General features: G+C 34.2%; 1 protein-coding gene across 1 annotated transcript in view; it reads right to left on the bottom strand.

The window, feature by feature from the left end:
* Positions 1–20,658, bottom strand: part of LOC120245495 (glutamate receptor ionotropic, delta-2-like) — a gene marked incomplete at its 3' end in the record, with an annotated part of 915,851 nt that overhangs the window by 14,934 nt on the left and 880,259 nt on the right. Inside the window, exons 6-7 of the mRNA XM_039252574.1 lie at positions 10,950–11,123; positions 2,658–2,819 (exon numbers count right to left, since the gene is read on the bottom strand). Coding sequence (XP_039108505.1) covers positions 2,658–2,819; positions 10,950–11,123 — 336 coding nt within the window. The remainder of the gene's footprint in view (positions 1–2,657; positions 2,820–10,949; positions 11,124–20,658) is intronic.

Genomic DNA, 20,658 nt, shown 5'->3' on the forward strand with positions numbered 1-20,658 from the left:
ATAAAATAAATTGTAAAGCTTCAATACAATAGTATACTGGAAACCACTACCTCCCCGTGTATAAATGTTCTAGACATTTACAGTACTTATGTCAACTACATTGCTTTTTATCTCTTTTCTCTCACCCCCTTAGAAAATATATAAATTAAGGGACAGACCTTCAGTCTTTCACTTCTTTGTCTCCTTGCAATAGCACAGGGGCTTTGTAAAGTATATACTGCATGCCCTTAATAGCGACATGCAGGGGTTATTTGAATGTAATTAAAATTTTTATTACTAGAATATTCCCACTGTAATAAGGAGCCTGACCTCATTTGTGATGTTTGGCTGCTGATTTCTTTCCAAGCTTTGGTCTCCCTTCCCCTATGACTCCGCATTTGGACAGGCTGATCAACAAAGCTCATCTTGCACCTCCTTCTCTGATACCAGTTGGAAATTTAAGCCTTGAACATCTCTAGCCCAAGTAAATGGGAACTTTCCCCAGTCTCACCTCCTAGCTACTACCTGGGCCCAGCCCACTCCTGCTGCTTGGCCCAAGCCAGCCTGGAAGTTCTTGAGCCCACTCTGCTCTTCTGGGAGTTCCTGTATGAGTAGTAATCTTTCTCTCAATGTTTTTGGTTTTTTTCATGTGTGACATCTGAATGGAATGACCAGAACACTCATACCAGTCAAAGTAATATGACCCCATTTTTTTTTTTTAAAGCCAATTTGAAATGTGAAACAAAAACTAATGAAACTGAACATGTGACTTTTGCTTTCGGGTCATGAGTTTAAGCCCCACATTGGGAATAGAGTTTACTTAAAAAATAATGAAACTAAGTATTTGCAATGATATATATCATTAAACTTAGTCTCCAAATACACAGAATGAATATATTTCTCTGAAAAGCACCACTGGGCAGAAAGCTCACCAGGACAAACATATAAATATTCTCCTCAATAAAGTCATAATTATTTTATTACTCTTTTGATTATATATTTTCCAACAGCAACATTTCATATATGGTATTGTTCCATGAGAACTACCTACATATTATGCTGTCTCTCTTTCCTTCCCACTAACACTTTCACTAAATAAGTATTTCCTAAACAACCTCCCAAACTATTATTCTATCTTTGTGAGAAAGCTTCAGAAGAATGAATATATTCAGGTCTCTGCATCCTAGCCAAAGCCTGAACTAATAAATTGGCAGGATCATAATCATGTTCAACAACTTCCCTTGGATTCATACCTGCCAAATCTCTACATAGATAGGGAGATCTTGGCAACACCTTGAGTTTAGATTTGACTTATTCATTTTTTATTTGAACTATCTTACTCTGCCAGTATATTCAATGCATTTGATTCTCAAGCACTTCTGCTGATAAGCGCCTAAATCCTCATTAAAGCGATTCTTTTACAAAGAGGAAACATACCAAGAGAAAGATCCAGGCTAATCTCCATTTGTAACATCTCTTTCTTCCACTCACTTCTAATGATACATGTCTAGATTTTCCCCTGGCTTTTCTAAATGCATTCACCGTTCCCTCAACTAGCTATTTCTCTTTTTGTTTCACGAGAAGAAGGCAAACACGTGCAGAGAGAAAAAGGATGGGTAAAATAAAGAACATAAACTTCCAAATGTCTGTCTTCTTTGTGTAAAGGGTACAGGAGGCATTTGCTTGTTTTATTAATCATTTCATTTTAAATCCAAGAAGCTGTGTGAGAAAAACAGAAAATGCCAGCAAGGATGACATGACAAAGAGGCTAATATACTGCAGAATGCTCAAACCATTGAGAGAAGCTAAACAGCATAAAGTGCCTCCTGGGAACAGAGCAGGTACTCAGCCAGAGCGGGTCACAGCCAGGCTAAACACCACATTGACAGTGGGGAGGTAGAACATACCAGATATATAAAATAGTTTGTAAATACTGCAAAATATTACTGCTTATGAATTATATCTTCATTATAAGATAAATTAAAGTTCAGTGCTTCTAACTTCTTACCGTATATCATATAATTGAAAAACAGTGAAGTCTTGTGTTTATTTTTCTCAGTGGATGGTGTATTTAAAATTTTTTGAATATTTATTTATTTCTTTGAGAGAGAGAGAGAGAGAGAGAGAGAGAGAGAAAGAAAGGGGAGAGGGTTAGAGAGAGAGGGAGACACAGAATCCAAAGCATGCTCCAGGCTCCAAGCTATCAGCACAGAGCCCTACGTGGGGCTTGAACTCACAAACCAGAGATTATGACTTGAGCCGAAGTCAGAGGTTTAACTGACTGAGCCACCCAAGCACCCCTGATGGTGTATTTTAAAGATAATAAAAAAAAAAAAACAAGTATTTGTATTTGCCACAGACACCAAAATAATTTGAGTATTTCTAATCTTAATGGTATAACAAATGGAATTCGAACAATTTCAACCACTGACTTTATACTCACATAAAGTTCCCTTACAAATAGGTAAGGGCTCCTTGTTTTATCATGTATGTGAGTTTCTGACCTTGGTTTTTTTTTTTTTTTTTTTAATATTTCACTCATCTATTACACTGTTTTGTGCTTTAAACTGGCAATCTTGGTGATGAAAGATATCCTTTTGAAACATATGCCCTCAAAAATGATTTATTGTATCCCTTTCCCTGAAAATTAAGGAGAGTGAAATGTTAGTCAAAGTTACCTTTTTGATGGTCTCCAGCATGGAACGCCCTCCCTGCCAGGGCTTAGAGTTCTTTCTGATACAAGACAAACTTGCCATGCTGTGCCATTTTCGGTCTTCCAGTTTCTTATGAAAAGCATTAGCAAGCAGGAGCACCGTATCATATATGTAAAGATTTGAAATCTGAAAAGACATTAGACAGCGATCATTAGAATCATTGATGCCAACCATCAAGAATTAGGAGAAAATCATCAGCTCAGCTGCTTCCGTTCATGTCATAGATGACTGGTTTACTGGGTTATTTATTAAGCAAAAGGTTTCCTTTTTCATTTCCTGGGCAATTTTGCCGTTGACAATGAAGTCTTGTCTGATTGTATGCCTCAATTGCTTTTTCAGCTTATTTAGGTGTGAAAGAGAAGATAAAAAAAAGAAAAGTTTCGACAGAGGCAAGGCTGTTAATGTCAGACCTTAGAAAATCACTGGCCCTTATTTCTTTCTGAAGAGGTAAGGATCTAAGGGCTTCAGAATGGAAGGGCAAACTGAATAATACATTTTCTGAATATGTCAAGTTTTTGCATTCTGATTATTCAGATGGAGAAATATCAACTCGATCTTACACATAAAATAAGTGTCATAGGTGCTAAAAAAAAAAAGGAAGCGGCCATGTGTGTATATATGTGTGTGTCTATGGGGATTTGGTAATGAAATATATGAGAAAACACATGGCCATTGATAAAATTACGATTCTCAAGGACCTACACAAAATTATCTGGGTCTACACATGCATTCTAATTCATTAACATGACAGATACCATTATGAATAAATAACCATATAAATAAATATAAATAACTGTGAATATGTATTTATATTAATGCTTTCTTCTTAAGGCAATCATGTTATTATCTTCCTTCTACATAAACTGCAAAAAAAATCATGAAAATTTTTGGTATGATCTGTTGCTTTCTTACACTTGATCTTGACAGAACTAATATCTGTGCTGTCATTTACAGAAGTGTTTATTTTTCAAAGAAATTAGAACTTATTTAGAAAACATAAACATTGAGAAATATCCAAAGTCAATAGAAGATATTAGATGTTTTCTTATTATTTTTCTGAAAGCAAAATGCAACATAAAGTAAAAAAAAATGAGCAATCAATGAAGTTATGATAGTTAAATCCATCTTAAAGTATTCAAATTTCTTCAGCTTTTTAAAAGTGTCTTATTATCACAGTTTTCTTACCTGAAAACAAAAGAGACAATATGTTGATCGCCCTTTGCTTATAAGTAATAATGAAGGAATCTTATGAAATTGCCCACATCACAAAATGGCACTAAATTTCAACTACTGGTATGACAGTTTAATGCTAAAAAAGACTGTTAATAAGCATTTCCAAACAGTGCCTTGTGAGTTTTCTTTCATCACTAGGTGTTTATTAAACATCACTTGTGTTTATTAAACATCATTTTATTTGTATAATACTAATGGAAGGCAGGCCTTTCTTAAAAGAGACATTGCATACTCTCATGTACTATGTGAAATACCAATTTGTTCTTCATAGGGAAGTATAATTTTAATTTTCTTAACTTTTATTTATTTTTGAGAGACAGAGTGTGAGCAGGGGAGGGGTAGAGAGAGAGAGTGAGACACAGAATCCAAAATAGGCTCCAGGCTCTGAGCTGTCAGCACAGGACCCAACACAGGGCTCGGACTCACAAAGCGAGAGATCATGACCTGAGCCAAAGTCGGACACCTGGATGGTGCCCCCGTTCTTTATAAGGAAATATTAAGGCAGGCTATTCTCACCTTCATCTCCCTGCTCCTACCCTGCGCAATAATTACTAGAGAGACTAGGGGGTTGGCTGAAACCTGCAATGAATGAAGACTTGAAGATAAAAGTAGTTGATGAATCAGAATTCAGTCTGAACTATACTGTGAGGACGCAAAAGGAAATTTTTTTGACAATTTCTCAATAATTTGCAATCATCTGGCTGCTTTTAACCTTCCTTTGCCTTGCTGCCTCAATCTTGCTTGCTCTTATCTCTCTAGCTTTATTCGGCTTCTCCCTCTGACTGATTGCTTTAAGTGTGTATACAAAATTGTTAGAATAATACTTTTTGATGTCTTGTTACCTTTCTCAAACTAGTTAATATCTAATATTCAGTTAACAGGTCAGAAGTTAGATGAATCCTACCCTGACAGCTTCTCAGGACTCTACCCGTTTCTAGGCTAACTGGGAAGTCTTCTTTGTCGCCCATAGCATGCTCATGCCTGTACTGCAACATATCATAATTCTAAGATTTCTTAATCTGGTTTTCCCACTTGAATATGAGTTCCTTTGGGATAGGGGTTCATCAAGTACAAATTTTCCCCCTTTGTACTTTTCTTTCCTAGAGCCTAGCACATATTTGGTTTCTAATAAATAGTTGTCAAATAAAAGAAGATGAAGAAAAGAGAGGCAGGTTTAACATCAGGCATGTTTGACAGAAGTCAAGATGTGAGAAACCTGGCAAGTTGGGTCCCATCCAAATCTTGACATTGCCGTGGCACAGTCTCTTTTGTGAGTTTTGAGGCATGTGCCTTGAGCATCTGCACTGTTCCTAAAGACGAGTGCTTTGAACCTGATATATACAACAGGTGCTTTCAAGAAAAACTGCCTCTATTCATTTGCCCACCTTCCAAAATGTGGGTTCGAAAGGAGATAGTGACATTCTATGAGCTTTCAATTACCCCTTGTATGACTTCTCTCTCAGGAAAGCACCTGTTCTGTTTTAAGGTTCATGCTCTTTTCTATACTATACTTTAGGGTCCTTTTCTGCTATCACCTACCAGTCTCTTGACCACTCTGTATTCATGAGGTCTTTGACTCCTCTCTCACAGTGATTCCAAACTATCTCCCAGCATTTAAAAAAAAAAAAAAAAAAAGTCACTGCAATTTCTACAGAGATGAATTTGACTTCTACTCTGTCTACAATCAACACCAATGATTACTTACTGGACACAAACACATATCTCCTCTAATATCTTAAACTCCATTTTCCCACCAGCTGACCAATTATTTCTCTTACTGTCATTATATTTGTTTTCTGACTTAACTGAGCCCTCAGTATCCACCTTTTCTATATGACAACCTTCTGATATTTGATAACATCCATCACTTGCCCAGAAACATTCTATTTCCTTCCATTGTTCATCATTTCATATAATTCCTAGGCTGTCCATCATCTCAGCATTTTTATTCTTTCTTTCTATTATTCTTTTATGTTTCTGTTCAGAGTTTAGAACTCATAACCAAGACATTATTGCAGATATGTTCTGACTAGGACAGAATAGTACAAGGGGTTATCTCTCATGATCATAGCAACATGCTCTGACATGGAGACCAAGATTACATTGAAATGGTTTAGAGCAAATATGACTTGTGCTTTGTTCAAACAAAATTTGCCTTCATCTCAATAACAAAAAAAAAAAAAAAAAAAAACTGTCAAACCAGGTCTCATCCATCTAGAATTAGTGTAATGAGTTTGAGCCTATACTTTAGGCTCTTTGAAATTTCAACTTTTAGATTTATTATTTGGTGAGTATTAGTAATTTCGATCTTGATTAGATAGCCCAGAATAAGGTTTCTCTCCTAGTTTTATGTAATTTACAAAGCGATAGGCATACTTTATTTATTTTTATGTGTGTAATGGTAAACATTTGAAAATATAAGTCCAAGAACAGTACTTTCAGATGACAATAAGGTAGAATGTTTATCAATATGGTTTAATGTTCTTCTAGTTCCATACTTCCTAAATTGAAGGTAAAAGAAATTATGGATATCAGAAGTACTCAAAGCTACAAAATATATCTGAGCCATGATCTAGGCATATCAAAATTGCTAAAAGATTTGGAGAATCAAAAAATAAGTAGTAAATCATCTGAAAAATTACTTTTAATTTTAAATAAACCCATAAGCTATAATGTTTAAGAATAATAATGAAACTTTCACATATTTTGAATTTTTTGAATTTCTTTATGAAAAAATCTTAAAACAGAGTGTTTACTACTATCTTCTATTCTTAGGAGTACTTTATTGAAAATCTTTGAGTGACATCACTCTATCTAGACTTTTTAACACTTTCCTATAAGAATTTAATGTTTTCCAAAAATTTTCCTTAAAAACTGTCAAACACAACATAAAATCAACATAGAATAAATAGATTTATAAAATTCTCTCAATCTACAAGATTAGTAAACAAGATTTGGCTTGGGAGTGCTTGTTCTTAAGTGGTCACATATGAAGTACCCCAAATAATACACTTTATAATACATCTTACAGTTTATCCAAATATCAACTTTTAGTATACTACACTCTGTCAGAATCCTTTTTCCTTCTTTTCAAAATTTGGAAGAATATACCAGTGTCATGTACTTGGCTCTTCTAATCAAGTATTTTTCTAGTATATCTGAATTATAATATTGTGATTGTATTTATCACTTTCTTTACTATTCTAAAAAAAAATATTAGTTAAGCTTTGTTTTAAAACAGGAAGGTATATTCTTACCATCCCTGCTCTTTCTAAACCTTACTTTAGGAAAAACACAAAAAACAAAACAAAAAACAACAACTTTCATTCAAATTTTCTAATTTGAAGACAATTTTTATTAGATGGAGATGACAGAAGCAAAAAAAAAACTTTGAACTTTCCTATTTTCTTTCCATTAGCAGCCAAGATAACATCAGTTTCACCAAGCAGTGAATGGCTCACTTTCTTCTTGCTTCACAGATTGCTAAAAACTTTGTTTCTAGAGCTAAACGTTTCCTTAAACATTTATTTTGCAACTTCAATTCATCCTACATTTTAGTCTTGCTGGCACTAATTTAAACATTTGGAAAACTTGGATTTTGTTCTTTCTGAACCTTCTCTTTCTATGTACATTAAATTAAGTAACAGCCCAAAGATCTCTACACAGGCCACTGTACTCCTTTCCCCTGTTATACTGATTATTGTGATTTTATAGTTTGGGTTTCTATTTTACAGGTGGGCCTCTATTTTTATAGCTCACTTGAGTCATATTTTCATACCTTTATTTTACTATTTTTAATAGTACCCAGTTGATAAGATAAAAATCTGTCTGTGGTCATATTTACCTGCAATTATTTTTTGAGCTCCAAGTTGAGAGGGTTACTTCTCTGAAGGAAACTCCTATTCCCAAATTTTTAATGCATATAAATAATTTTTGTTGTTTCCTTTAACTTCAGTTAGATAAAATTTTCACCAAGGTGAGCCTGTATATCAAATGCTCTGCTTTTACTGGAACATCTTAAATTCAACAGCCCTACATTTAGATTCTTAATTATATAAATTTTCACATATAAAAGATTCTGTCAATTTTTTCTTTTATACATTAGCTATTCTGTCAAATAAGTAATTTTCTTATTTTCTTCCATCTGTGGGCTTGACAGGAGTAAGACGAAGGTGGGAATAAGAGGCGTGGTGTTTCCTGTACATCCCTAATTCATCATATCTGTCTGAGGGTATGAAGATGAATAAATAAATAAACAAATAAAATATTCACTCTCTGATTTCAAGAAACCCATTGATTGAATCAGGCAGATTGTGCTTTTAGGTGAATGTGCTTTAAAATACTGTGTAGTCCGCTGGTGGGAATGCAAACTGGTGTAGACACCCTGGAAAACAGTTTGGAATTTCCTCAAAACAATAAAAATAGAAATATCCTATGACCCAGCAATTGCATTACTATGTATTTACTCAAAAGGATACAAAATTGCTGACTCAAAGGGGGGTACACGGAATCTCATGTTTATAGCAGCATTATCAACAATAGCCAAACTACAGATAGGCCTCAGTGTTCATCGACTGATGACTGGATAGAGATGATTTGGTGTATATATATTCAATAGAATACTATTCAGCCATCAAAAAGAATGAAATCTTGTCATTTGCAATGATGTGGATGGAACTAGGATGTACTATCCTAAGTGAAGTCAGTCAGAGAAAGACAAATACCGTATTATTTCACTCATATGTGGAATTTAAGAAACAAAACAAATAAACATATGGAAAGGGGAGGAAGTAGCGAGAGAGAGGGAAAGAAACATAAAAGATGTTTCACAATAGTGAACAAAGTGAGCATTGATGGAGGGAAGAGGGTGGGGATGGGCTAGAAGTGGGTAGTGGGATGGGGGATGGGCACTAAGACACTCACTTGTTATGATGAGCACTGGGTACTTTTGAGTACATGTAAGTGATGAGTCGCCAAATTAAGCTCCCAAAACCAATATTACACTATATGTTAACTAATCAGAGTTTAAATAAAATTTTGAAAAAAAAAATACTGTAGCATTACTTTCTACTTTTCCCATTTGTACATTTCCTGCCATTTCCTTTGACAGGGGAAGCCTTTAATATTTCAAAATGTCTTAATCAAAATTCTATGTTTTTTTTTTCCATTTAGGATTCTATCATTTTCATATCAGTCATAGTCATGACCAAGTAGTATGAAAAGATTAGTCATTATAAGCATATCTGTAAGGCCGGCAATAAAAGTTAAACATGTTTTGTTTAGGCTTTAGAGTGGCTTAGTTTAACCACTGCCATCTCCTTAATTACATTCAAATCCACAAATATTCATGAAGAAGCAAAGCAGTGTGGTAGGCATGATGGAGGAAATAAAGATAGGTGTGCCCTTAATGGGATTTTATGATACCAGGTCCTGGAGGAGACCTATTCTAAAAAAGCCTAAAGCTTAGTTGGGAACACAGAGTTCTGTGGGCAATGCTCCTGGAGCTAGCTACCTTGTAAATATAGCTGCTCCTTAGAGTGGCTGACTTTTTTTTTTTTTTTTAATGTTTTTATTTATTTCTAGGAGAGAGAGAGACAGCGTGAGCAGGAGAGGGTCAGAGAGAGAGAGAGGGAGTCACAGACTGAAACAGGCTCCAGGCTCTGAGCTGGCAGTCAGCACAGAGCCCGACGCGGGGCTCGAACCCACGAACCGCGAGATCATGACCTAAGCGAAAGTCGGACGCTTAACCGACTAAGCCACCCAGGCGCCCCTAGAGTGGCTGACTGTTAAGCATGAAGAAATGATTGTATCAATAGTAATTCATCTAAAAAAGAAAATCCAAAGATGACCAAAGATAGAAAAAGTATGGAGATGGCTTTTAAAAGACAGGGTCATTTTACAAAATCACCTTATTTATCTAGTAGTGTTGGGATGAACTAGTTCTCATAGAGTCATATTTCTAAAATGTTCAAACTGAGTATCTCTAAGCACTAAAACATTTTTGATAGTAAACATGGTGAAGGAATAGTTTACTAAAACATATATTTTTCTGACTTCTGAAATTGACCATTACTTTAATTTTTGTTCATGTCTCAGAGTTATTGTTTACATGTTGTTACTCTAGCAGTATACTACAATTATACCCTTCGGAACTGTTTTATGACACAGAGTTGTTTTTATAAGACAAGTCTACATTGATAGGATATTTGAATTAGCATATCTTATCAATTTATTTTTCCTGTTTCTTGCCTTGCTAGAAAGTACTCCTTATGGCTTCCTACTATTGTCGATGTGTCTGCTTTTTTTTTTTTACACCCTGTTCAAATGGACATATTAAGATTTCCAGTGCAAAGGAAATAAAACTAAATAAAACAAAATCTGATAGCATTTTCCTTAAGAAAAAGACGATGGACTCTGGGTGAGTAGTTAAGGGACATCCTTATGAGTAAACTGCAGGGACTTGATGTTCTCTATTTTGTTGCTCAGAGTTTTTATTTATTTACCCTCAAATTCTTTGTTATATTCGGAATAGCAAAGGTTTCAGCCATATCCTTTCTGGTTTGGACAGGACTATATAGCACTACAGACTCTTTTGCATTTCTAAACAGTTTTTTGGTGAATGTCTTGAAACTAGAGAGTATTCTTTGAAAAATACATTTCTATGCCCTTGTTTTACCAGAAAAAAAAAAACAAGCAAATTTATTAGCTTAATAATTTGGAATCTGGCATTAAGGTATATCACTCACAAATTCTAACATGGTGAATGTCATGGATCTACTTGCGGAGAAGGAAATAACTTTTATGTATTTAATTTTTTAAAACAAGTAGATATTTTGCTATGATGAGGTCAAAAAGATTAAAGACACAAATTCTTTGTACCCTTGCATCAGACTTAGTAAATTTCCAAAGGAAAAGAATAGATAGGAAAATGTTAACATGTGTAATTCTAAATCTAATACAACTCAGAGAGCTCTCTCTACGACTGGCAAACAAAGCACCTTGAGAGAAATACTTAGAATATACCTCCATATTCTGAGCAAATGGATCCTTTGGATCACACAACGTTGAAGATATTCGATGGTTGCCACGGAAACATCGCTGACTTATATTCTGGGGGACTGGAAATGTCTGCCGAATGATTGTTAACCTTCCAATTGACCTTCTTACAAGTTCCTGAACATCCACATCATTTATTTCCTGTAAGATAAGATAAGAAATGGAAGGATTAGAAATGCTATAATACAGTAACAGAAACACAAAACTATTAAAGCACTGTTATCTGTAAACACTAAGAAATTCATTACAGTAATGCATTTGCTAAGTGCTTAGTACACATCCAGATGAAAACAGCAATACATATTCATTAAAATGATCAACTCATTTGAAGGTGTTGTTTGTGCTTTAAATTATATACATTAATGCTTAAATAATTTTAAATGAAGAAATTGATTAAATATACTTATTTAGGAATTTTGTAATATATTGTATTGAACACTTCAGAAAAATATTTATTTAAACATTGAAAAAGGTCATAAAATTAGTGGATTTCAAGGTATTTTGAGTACCCAGAAATGAGTTGCAATGTAGGCATAATATATATTGTTCCAAGCAATGAAAAATGGGGCAATTAGAGAGAGGGGACATTAAAAAAAATGTTCCCTAATTATTTCTTAGAAGTACTGGTGTTAACTCGTACATTTCTGTAAAGAACAGATTAAACAAACTGTTCCAAAAAATGAAACATTTTGTATTAATACAATGTGAACCAGGATAGGTAAATGAAAATAAAAATACCCAATGTTCTTTTTCCAAATTGATGTTATTTTACATATGAGTATTTGCTAAACTTGAAGGACATATTTTCCATTATCTTCTCCCCCCATTTCCTAACTCCAGACTTAAATTTTAAGACTTGGTTCAATCATGGATGTAGAAGTAATAAACATGAAATAATATTTTTATAATATAACATCTGTTCTAACTAGATTTAGTCAGAATACAAGTGATCAGAATAATTTTTAGTTTTAAGACAGTCTTTACTAAAGCAGTTTGTGCTTCACAGTGTCCACTTGACAAAAGATAAATACTGGACTGCAGTGAGCACTTCTCAGTTTGGATTCAAAGAATTATTACAGAATAATGAAAAATAAAAATACTATTTACAGGTTTAAATTGTCTTTTTCCATTTCTAGATTAATTACATGCTATTCTTAAAGCATATATTAGCTTGAAAACTCATTCTTTATTTTTGATCTTTACAAAATATAGATTTTCTGAAAATAAAATCACACCTGCCATCAGCTGTATCCAGCATAATATACTGGATTTCTGGTCATTTAATCGTTACTGTACCATGAAAAATGATTTTTTTCTCATTTAAGATCCCATCTTTTTTCCTTTAGTTTACGTAATTTCACTACCCATCAGAAACACTATCTGGCAGAAAGCAGGTCAGCTTTAATTATCTATCATCTACTCACAAAGCAGAATTAAGCAGTGTCTTATCAACTCTATTTTTAGCCTGAAATTTAACTAGAATTTTTTAAAATTAATTAATATTGCTATTCACTATCTTCACATTTTTTAAATTCCATGTCGTACAGACAGGAATTCATTTAAAAGGTAGTGAGAGGTTCTACCTACCACTTTTCTCATATTATTAACTAAGTTTTGTTATATATGTGGTCCTTTTTTTTTAAAGTAATACTAAGATTTATCAACATTTTGTCAAACAGCACCATTTCTACCTGCTCCAACCATCAGGAAGTACAAATCAGCACAATAGTATAAAAACATACATTAACTCTCCACTAGATATTCGACAAAATACTAAGTACGTTATCTGTTCTTTCATTTTCTGCTAAAAACTACATTCTGGTTCAGATACTATTATTCTTACTTTATAGGTAAAAAACTGGAGAAATTCCAAAGTCTTCATTCAAAATATTCTTTATTCATGGTATAAATTTATAAATGTCATCAAAAGACACTCTCTAAAGTAATTATACAAGAAATCCAAATCTCCTTACAGGAATTATTTAGATTAACATTCCTGAATGATAGGAATTAAAACTATAAAGATATATTATTCTAGCATTTAACAGCCTGACGATTCTATAAGGAATAATAAAGGAATCTATCAGGAGCCAAAGTCTTTAAGAGGAATATTTTCAAGCCCCCAAAAAGGGATGATTACCTTTTACAGGTTTCGAAAGCTGAAGTTATCAGGTGTCTAAGTGACTAAACTATATCTGAGGAAATGTCAATTTAAGTTGAATATATTTTGCCTATTATTATTTGTGAAGGGAAAGGGAAGTAATTTTCTGGGAGGAAAGAATCTGCCATTCTAAATGAAGTTAACAGTCTGTCTCAAAAAATTCACTTGCAGTTTTAGTTTTGACACCTGATCTCAAAAATAGTGTGATAGTGATATGAAAACTTGATTAGGTAGCTATTTTATATTTACAGAACTTTACTTCTACATTTCAAAAGGTGCATTTCAAGAGTGACATGTACAATGTTATGTAAACAGCGAAAGTCAAATGAATACTTAAATCTATTAAGAGATCCTTTTAAATGAAAAAAAAAGTAAACTTCCATATTAAATTATGAAACTATTGTATAATATGTTAGAATCTATATTGTTCTAATACCCTGGACTTAAAAAATGTTTAAGCCATCAGATTTTAAAAAGCATCCATGTTGAAGAACCAGTTCAAATACTCACTCTCCCAAGCCTCCAGGGGAGCCAAATTATACTAATTCTCTATAAAGACATACAGAAATATTCTGAATTGTAAAGAATTCAGAGAAAGTGAATAATAAAATTATCCTTTTTCTATTCTTTATATGAGTATATTTATGAAATAATAATATTGCAATAAAATTTAAAAATATGTTTTGTTGTACTTAAATTTTGTCTATGCTTCTTTAGGAACAAGGCATACAGTTTTCCCCCAGCCCCAAATAATTTACTTAGATAATAAAAAAAATTACTAAGATTCAAGTAAATGTATTCAAGAAATATTCTTATTCACTTTGCTGTGATAGTTTAATACAAGGTAAACAATAAGAGAGAAGAAAGAGGAAAAGCTAAAATACTTGTTGGGGACATGACTCCATCCAAAAGCAGCCATTTCCCAGAACAAATCTTTAATTTTTTAATTTTTTAATGTTTTATTTATTTCTGAGAGACAGAGAGAGAGACAGCGTGAGCAGGGGAGTGTCAAAGAGAGAGGGAGATACAGAATCTGAAGTAGGTTCCAGGATCTGAGCTAGCCTTCAGCACAGAGCCCAACGCGGGGCTCAAACCCATGAACCATGAGATCATGACCTGAGCCGAAGCTGGACGCTTAACCGACTGAGCCACCCAGGTACCCCTCCAGAACAAATCTTTTAGGAGAATTGGATCACTCTCAAATCTTTGTAATGTATAAACTTGGATTTAAATTAATGAATTCCAGGGAAGGCAAGACTCAAAATCCATTACAACAGATGCCAATCTATATACTATTAAACTATTTCAGAAAAGGGACCTTCTTTTTTCCCCATTTTTAAAAATCTCTTAACATCTAGCAAAGTTTCTGACTCATAGTCAATATTCACTAAACATTGACAAATTTAAAAATGAATGAGTAGGGGCATCTGGGTGGCTCAATTGGTTAAATGTCCAACTCCTGATTTCGGCTTAGGTCATGATCTCATAATTTATGGGTTCCAGCCCTGAGCTTTCAGCATGGAGCCTGCTTGGGATTCTCTCTCTCCCTCTCTCTTTACTTCTCCCCTGCCTGCATGCTATCCTTCTCTCTAAAAATAAATATGCTTAAAAAAAAAAAAAGAATGAGTAAATGAATGAATGTCTGTACTTTACCAAATTATCTTCTTTTGATAGTTAACTGAAATTTTAAGAGTAAAAATTGGGATGCTTTAATAACTTCAAGATGACCAAATAAACCAAATTTTAGTTATGTTATTATCAGTATACTATGTAGTGCATTTGAAAAGATAATGTTTTTTGTTGTATTTTTTGAGAATGTTAATATTCTTCATGCTTTGGTGAAGGCGGTCCTTTGATGCTTCCACAAAGTTTAACACTAATATGAAATAATTACACAAGCATGATGTTGAACTATGGAACAAAACCAATTGTAGGCTATATACCAGCAGGAAGTGCAGCAGAATGGCAACTTTCTGCTTGAGAGATTGGTAGTGAGCAGTTCAATTAATCACTAAACTAGGAAAAATGAACAATGTCCTTTACACATATAAAATTTATAAATCTAAACAATGATAACAACAACAACTTCTAAATTACAATGCTCAATTGCAGCAACTAAACTATTTAAAGGAGAAGTCAGGTTCAGTATTATCAGAGAATAAATGGTGCTTATAGTATTATGCTTCTTGCATCTCTAAACAGTGAATATATTTCTATCAGAATTTATAACTTTTGTAAAACTTAAATAAAGTACCAGGCCATCTGCTTCAGGACCCTGAGGGAATGACGATACTTATATGGAAAGGCTGTTCTGAGCTGGATTCACTGATTGCAGGGAGAAGATAAATACCATTACCAACTACTAACATATGATTGATTACACCATATGAGCTAGCTTAGCTCTTATTATTATAACATACTTAATGCAAAGGAAAAAATATACTGTTTTCAAGTTTGTACATCAATTTGTATCAAGATGCACAATGCCAACTTTGATTTATAGTGCCTCTCTTAAAAGCTATTGATAGAATAGATTAAATAAATGTAGCCCATTTGAAATTAGCAGCAAAATAGTAACTACACAAATCAAACTAGACAAATTCATGTTTTCCATGTTCAAATGAGCATTTGCATATTGTTAATTTGTGTGTGTGTGTGTGTGTGGTGGTTGTTACTTTTAGGGTTTAACTTCCTAGAAAATTTGAGAAACCCATGTTTCTTCTTTTATGGAAACTAGAATAAATTTGATTCATTCATTATAAATTTGTATAAACAACTCACAAATGAAGTAAAGTAGTAAGAGTCAAGTTTCCTAAGGCATTTTTCAGAGAAAATGAAATGGAATCAATTGAAAAAAGGCTGACTGCAGGTATATGGATACTGGTGTTTCTTAGGAATATACATACAGAAAACATGCTTGATCTCTGAATGTGAACCTAGTTTAGATAAAAATAATAACAAATATACACCGTGGGCTGTGAACATCAGACTTTTCAGAAGCTCAGTGGTATTGACATGCCCAAAAGAAATGACACCACTGCTCAAGGACTACTAAGAAGGGCTGTAAGTAAAAAGGACACACATGCTTCAGTAATGGCAAACGTGAAGTTATAAATAGTTATGACAGCTTAGAGTAGAAAATCCAACTGTGAAGGAGGAAGAAAGTATTATGGTCTTCTATACTTCTAATATTTATTATACTATTTGCTGGTTAGATCACTTTGTGTGGATGTTTTATTTGCCAAATAGTGATTCAAATTACTGAACACCCATTTAAACACAGCATTGCCCTTCTATTATTTTATCAAAGAAAATTTAATTATAAGATAAAAGAGTCTAATGTTTAAGAAATATATACTAAAATATAAAGTATTATTATTATTTTTGTAATATTTATGACCAAAGAAATACATCCTAGCTTACTCAGAGTTCTCCTATATGATATGAAGAAGTGATTTCTTCCAGAGTACAAATAGACACATAAGCAATAGATAGATGACCAGTGGTGTTCCAAGAGCATTCACACTTTTAAGATTCAGATATGTTGTTAGACGTTAAATTGAATATGGGGAAAAAGATAATTCAGGAACCCCCTATGCAATATTATTAAAGAATAGAAGGGAATGTTCATTATCATTTAATGGTTCTAGTACTAATTGGTTTAATTAATCTATTTCTACAGGGGGTAATAAATTACTTTTTTTCTTAGCTAACTCTATTGATACAAACAAGTAAAGTGAGTCCAGCTTGTTTTATACCAGGAAATCTGTGTGGTATCTTCCCCATTAGAAGTTATATAAGATAAAAACAAAACAAAACAAAACCCCCTCCCAAAATTAAGAGGATTTTTTAATTTCAAAAAAATAGTAATCTAGAAAATAATTAATCTAAAAACAAAAATTAGTGGGATAAACAGTGTTCATAAGATTAAAATTGAGTAGCAGAAATTAAAAAAAATCTATAGGCAGAATTATTAAGGAAGAAAAAGAAAAAAAAGGTTTAGACTGGGAAAAAAAAACTATTTTAAAACCTAATATCACCACTTAATTATTAGGTAATATTTGGAAAGCTGCTTTATTTACTAGATCTACAAATTCCATGCTCAAAAATACAAATGAAAATATCTAATTTGAAAAGTTATCCTGAACGTTTACTAAGATTTTTTTCCCTTCCCTCTATCCTGGTTTTTAGTCATTCTAGATAGAAAATTGAGAGGTATTAGGAAACTAGAAAATATCAAAACATTATTAGAAAGCAGATCTCACACATGTATACCTTTGGGGAGCTCATAAAAATAGGTCTTCATTTGACATGAAAAATACAGTGAAAAATCATGTAGTCCTGAAGTTTGGTAGGCCTCAACCAGGCAAGACATTTCCAGTGTCTTTACACCGAATTAAAAAGAACCATCAGAGAAAGTTCAAGATGGTGGCATAGACAAGATTCAGAAGCAATCTAAGTATCTATTGGTAGACAAATGGACACACACACACACACACACACAGAGGAATATTACATAGCCATAAAAAAGAATGGGATTGTGCCATTTGCAACAACATGGATGGACCTAGAGGGTATCCTGCTAAGTAAAATATGTCATACTGAGAAAGGCCATATGATTTCACTCAGATGTGGAATCTAAAAACAAACAAACAAAAACACCACAAATGAGCAAACAAACAAAGGTAGGATCAAACCTATAAATATAGAGAACAAGCTGATGGTTGCCAGAAGGGAGGAAGTTGGGAGTATGGGCAAAATAGGTGAGAAGGGAGAGTGATGTACAGACTTCCAGTTATGGAATAAGTCAAGGGGATAAAAGGTATATCAAAAGAAATATAGCCAATGATATATTAATAGAGTTGTGTAGTGAACAGATGGTAGCTAAGCTTGTGGTGAGCACAGCATAATGTATAAAGTTGATGAATCACTATATCATGAACCTGTTAGACAGTTGATATTGTGTATCAATTAAGCTTAAATTAGTTAATAAATGAATAAATAAATAGGTGGCATAGGAATATCTTATATTTGTCTTCTCACTTGGACACACTAAATCAACAGCTACATATGGAACAATCCCTTCTGAAAAAGTATTGGAAGCCGCTGATCAGTTCCTCTACAACAAAAAATAAATGGGGCCACATCAAGATAGGAGAGTCAGAGACATGGTCTTGCCAAAAACCCTACCTCCAGCATGGTGACACACAATTGAGAGGGCTCTCACAAATACAAAGCTTCTCCTTGAGAAACAAGGAGTTTATGCCCCACACCAGGCATCCCAAACCTTAGAACCTACACTGGAGAGTTGAGCCCTCAAAGTGTCTGGCTTTGAAAACCAATGGGGCTTACGTCTAGGAGACCCAAAGGGATATAGGGAACCGATATTCCATTTTTAGAGGCCTTGCACACAGTCATTCACCTCAGGACCCAATAGAAAAGCAGCATTTTGAAAAACACTTAGAATATATATGAAAGAGATTCATTTGCTAATCTTCATGCATCTGTCAGAGAGGCAGAGGCCTGTTGGCTTCTCTCTGGGTGGTGCTGATGGGTACCCTTTTTGTGCTGTCACTCTACCTTGCTAGTGTTGGCAGGTTTGTCCCATTCCTGCACCCTCTGGTGGTCCTCTAAAGCCAGCAGGCATGCCCTAGCTCCACACTACTCCATGCCCCTGCTGAAGCCAGCAAACACATGAGACACCCCTTGAGCACCTGGCTCTTGTGTCCAGGGGAACTTTCATTTCTGGGCCCCATGGGGTTGAAACAATCAAAGAGATAATTCTTGGCAAGCTACCATCCCCAGGGCACAGCATAGAAAGCAGAGTGGAACAACCACAGCTTCCTCTGAAGAAAACCTATTTGCTTGTCCCGGAACTTCAAACTGAGGGACAAGCTTCAGGCCTGCCACACCTAGAGGCTACACAGGTGAGAGAACAAGGGCTGGAGGATGCCATCTTGGTGCTCTCCTTTGGTCTCACTATAGCTTGCCAGTAACTTTAAGAAAGGAGCTTATACACTTGTCTGGAACCCCACTTTTTGCAACTATCAGTAAAGGAGCACCTCTAGATGGACTGGTCTGGAGGTCAGCAGGGTTTATAACTGTGTCTTACAGGGCTGTATATATTTGCTTACTTGAAAAATTGGTGACTGATTACCTTGTTTTCAATCAGCCTAAATCTAGGTACTGTCTGAGATACCTCCCTTTGGAACATTGGCTGGGTCTGGCACATTCTCAACAACTAGGACTCTGCTCAGACAGTCACAGAGGTTTCTGAGACAATGAATCGGTTCTCAGCCTTTTGGCTAAGATCAAGTGTAGAGACAATGAAAAACTAGGACAGGATTGAATGAAGGTTCATCTTCTACACAAGGTCACTCAGTCAAGACTGTGAAAGAGAACTGTTCTGCCTAATACATAGTAACAGATATAGTCAAGCAAAATGAAACAGAGGAATATGTTCCAAACAAAAGAATACCACAAAAATCAAGAAAAAAACCTAACGAAACAGATATTTGTAATTTACCTGATAGAGTTAAAACAATCATGAAGATGCTCACCAAACTCAGAATAAGATGAATGAAAACAGTGGAGACTTCAAAGAGAGATAGAAAATTTAAGAAAATACCAAGCAGAAGTTATAGAGCTGAAGAATACAATAATTGAAGTGAATAATACATTGGAAGGGTTCAATATCAGCTTACATGAAGCAGAAGAAAGAATCAGTTCTCTTGAAGACAAGGCAATGGAACTTACCCAGTCACAGCAGTAAAAAGAAAATGAATTAAAAACAAAATAGCTCAAAGGATCTATAAAACAACATCAAACAGAACAGAATTTTTATTATAAAAGTCCCAGGAGAACAGAGTGATAAAGGGGCCAAAAAACATATTTTAAGAAATAATGGCTGAAAACTTCCCTAACCTGGGAAAGGAAACAGAATCCAGTTCCAGCTGTCCAGAGAATGGAAAATAATAGGAACCCAAAGACAGCCACACCAAGGTATATTATAATTAAAATTTCAGAATTTAAAGATAAGAGAGAATATTAAAAGGCAATTAAGAGAAAAACAATTTTTTACATATAAGGGAATCCCCCTAAAGCTATCAGCATATTTTTCAGCAGAAATTTTGTAAGTCAGAGGGAGTGCATGGCATATTCAAACTACTAAAAGGAAAAAAGAAAAAACAACAACAACAACAACTCACAACCAAAAATATTCCATTTATACAGTTTAAAAAATACTATAATCATTAAGGGATACACAGAATAAAAAAGATGAAAATAAACATGAAAACATAAAAGGTGGCAGAAGAGTAAAAATGTAGTTTTAGAATGTGTTCAAACTCAGGGTGTTTGGGTGACTGAGTTGGTTCAGTGTCAGACTCTTGATTTTTGGCTCAGGTCGTGATTTCAGGGTTCTGGGATTGAACCCCACACTGGGCTCTGTGCTGAGCATGGAGCCTGCTTGGGATCTCTCTCCTTCTGCCTCCTTACCTACTCATGCTTTCTCTT

Source organism: Hyaena hyaena, unplaced genomic scaffold (genome assembly GCF_003009895.1).
Source record: "Hyaena hyaena isolate Hyena2069 unplaced genomic scaffold, ASM300989v1 scaffold_419, whole genome shotgun sequence".
NCBI lineage: Eukaryota > Metazoa > Chordata > Mammalia > Carnivora > Hyaenidae > Hyaena > Hyaena hyaena.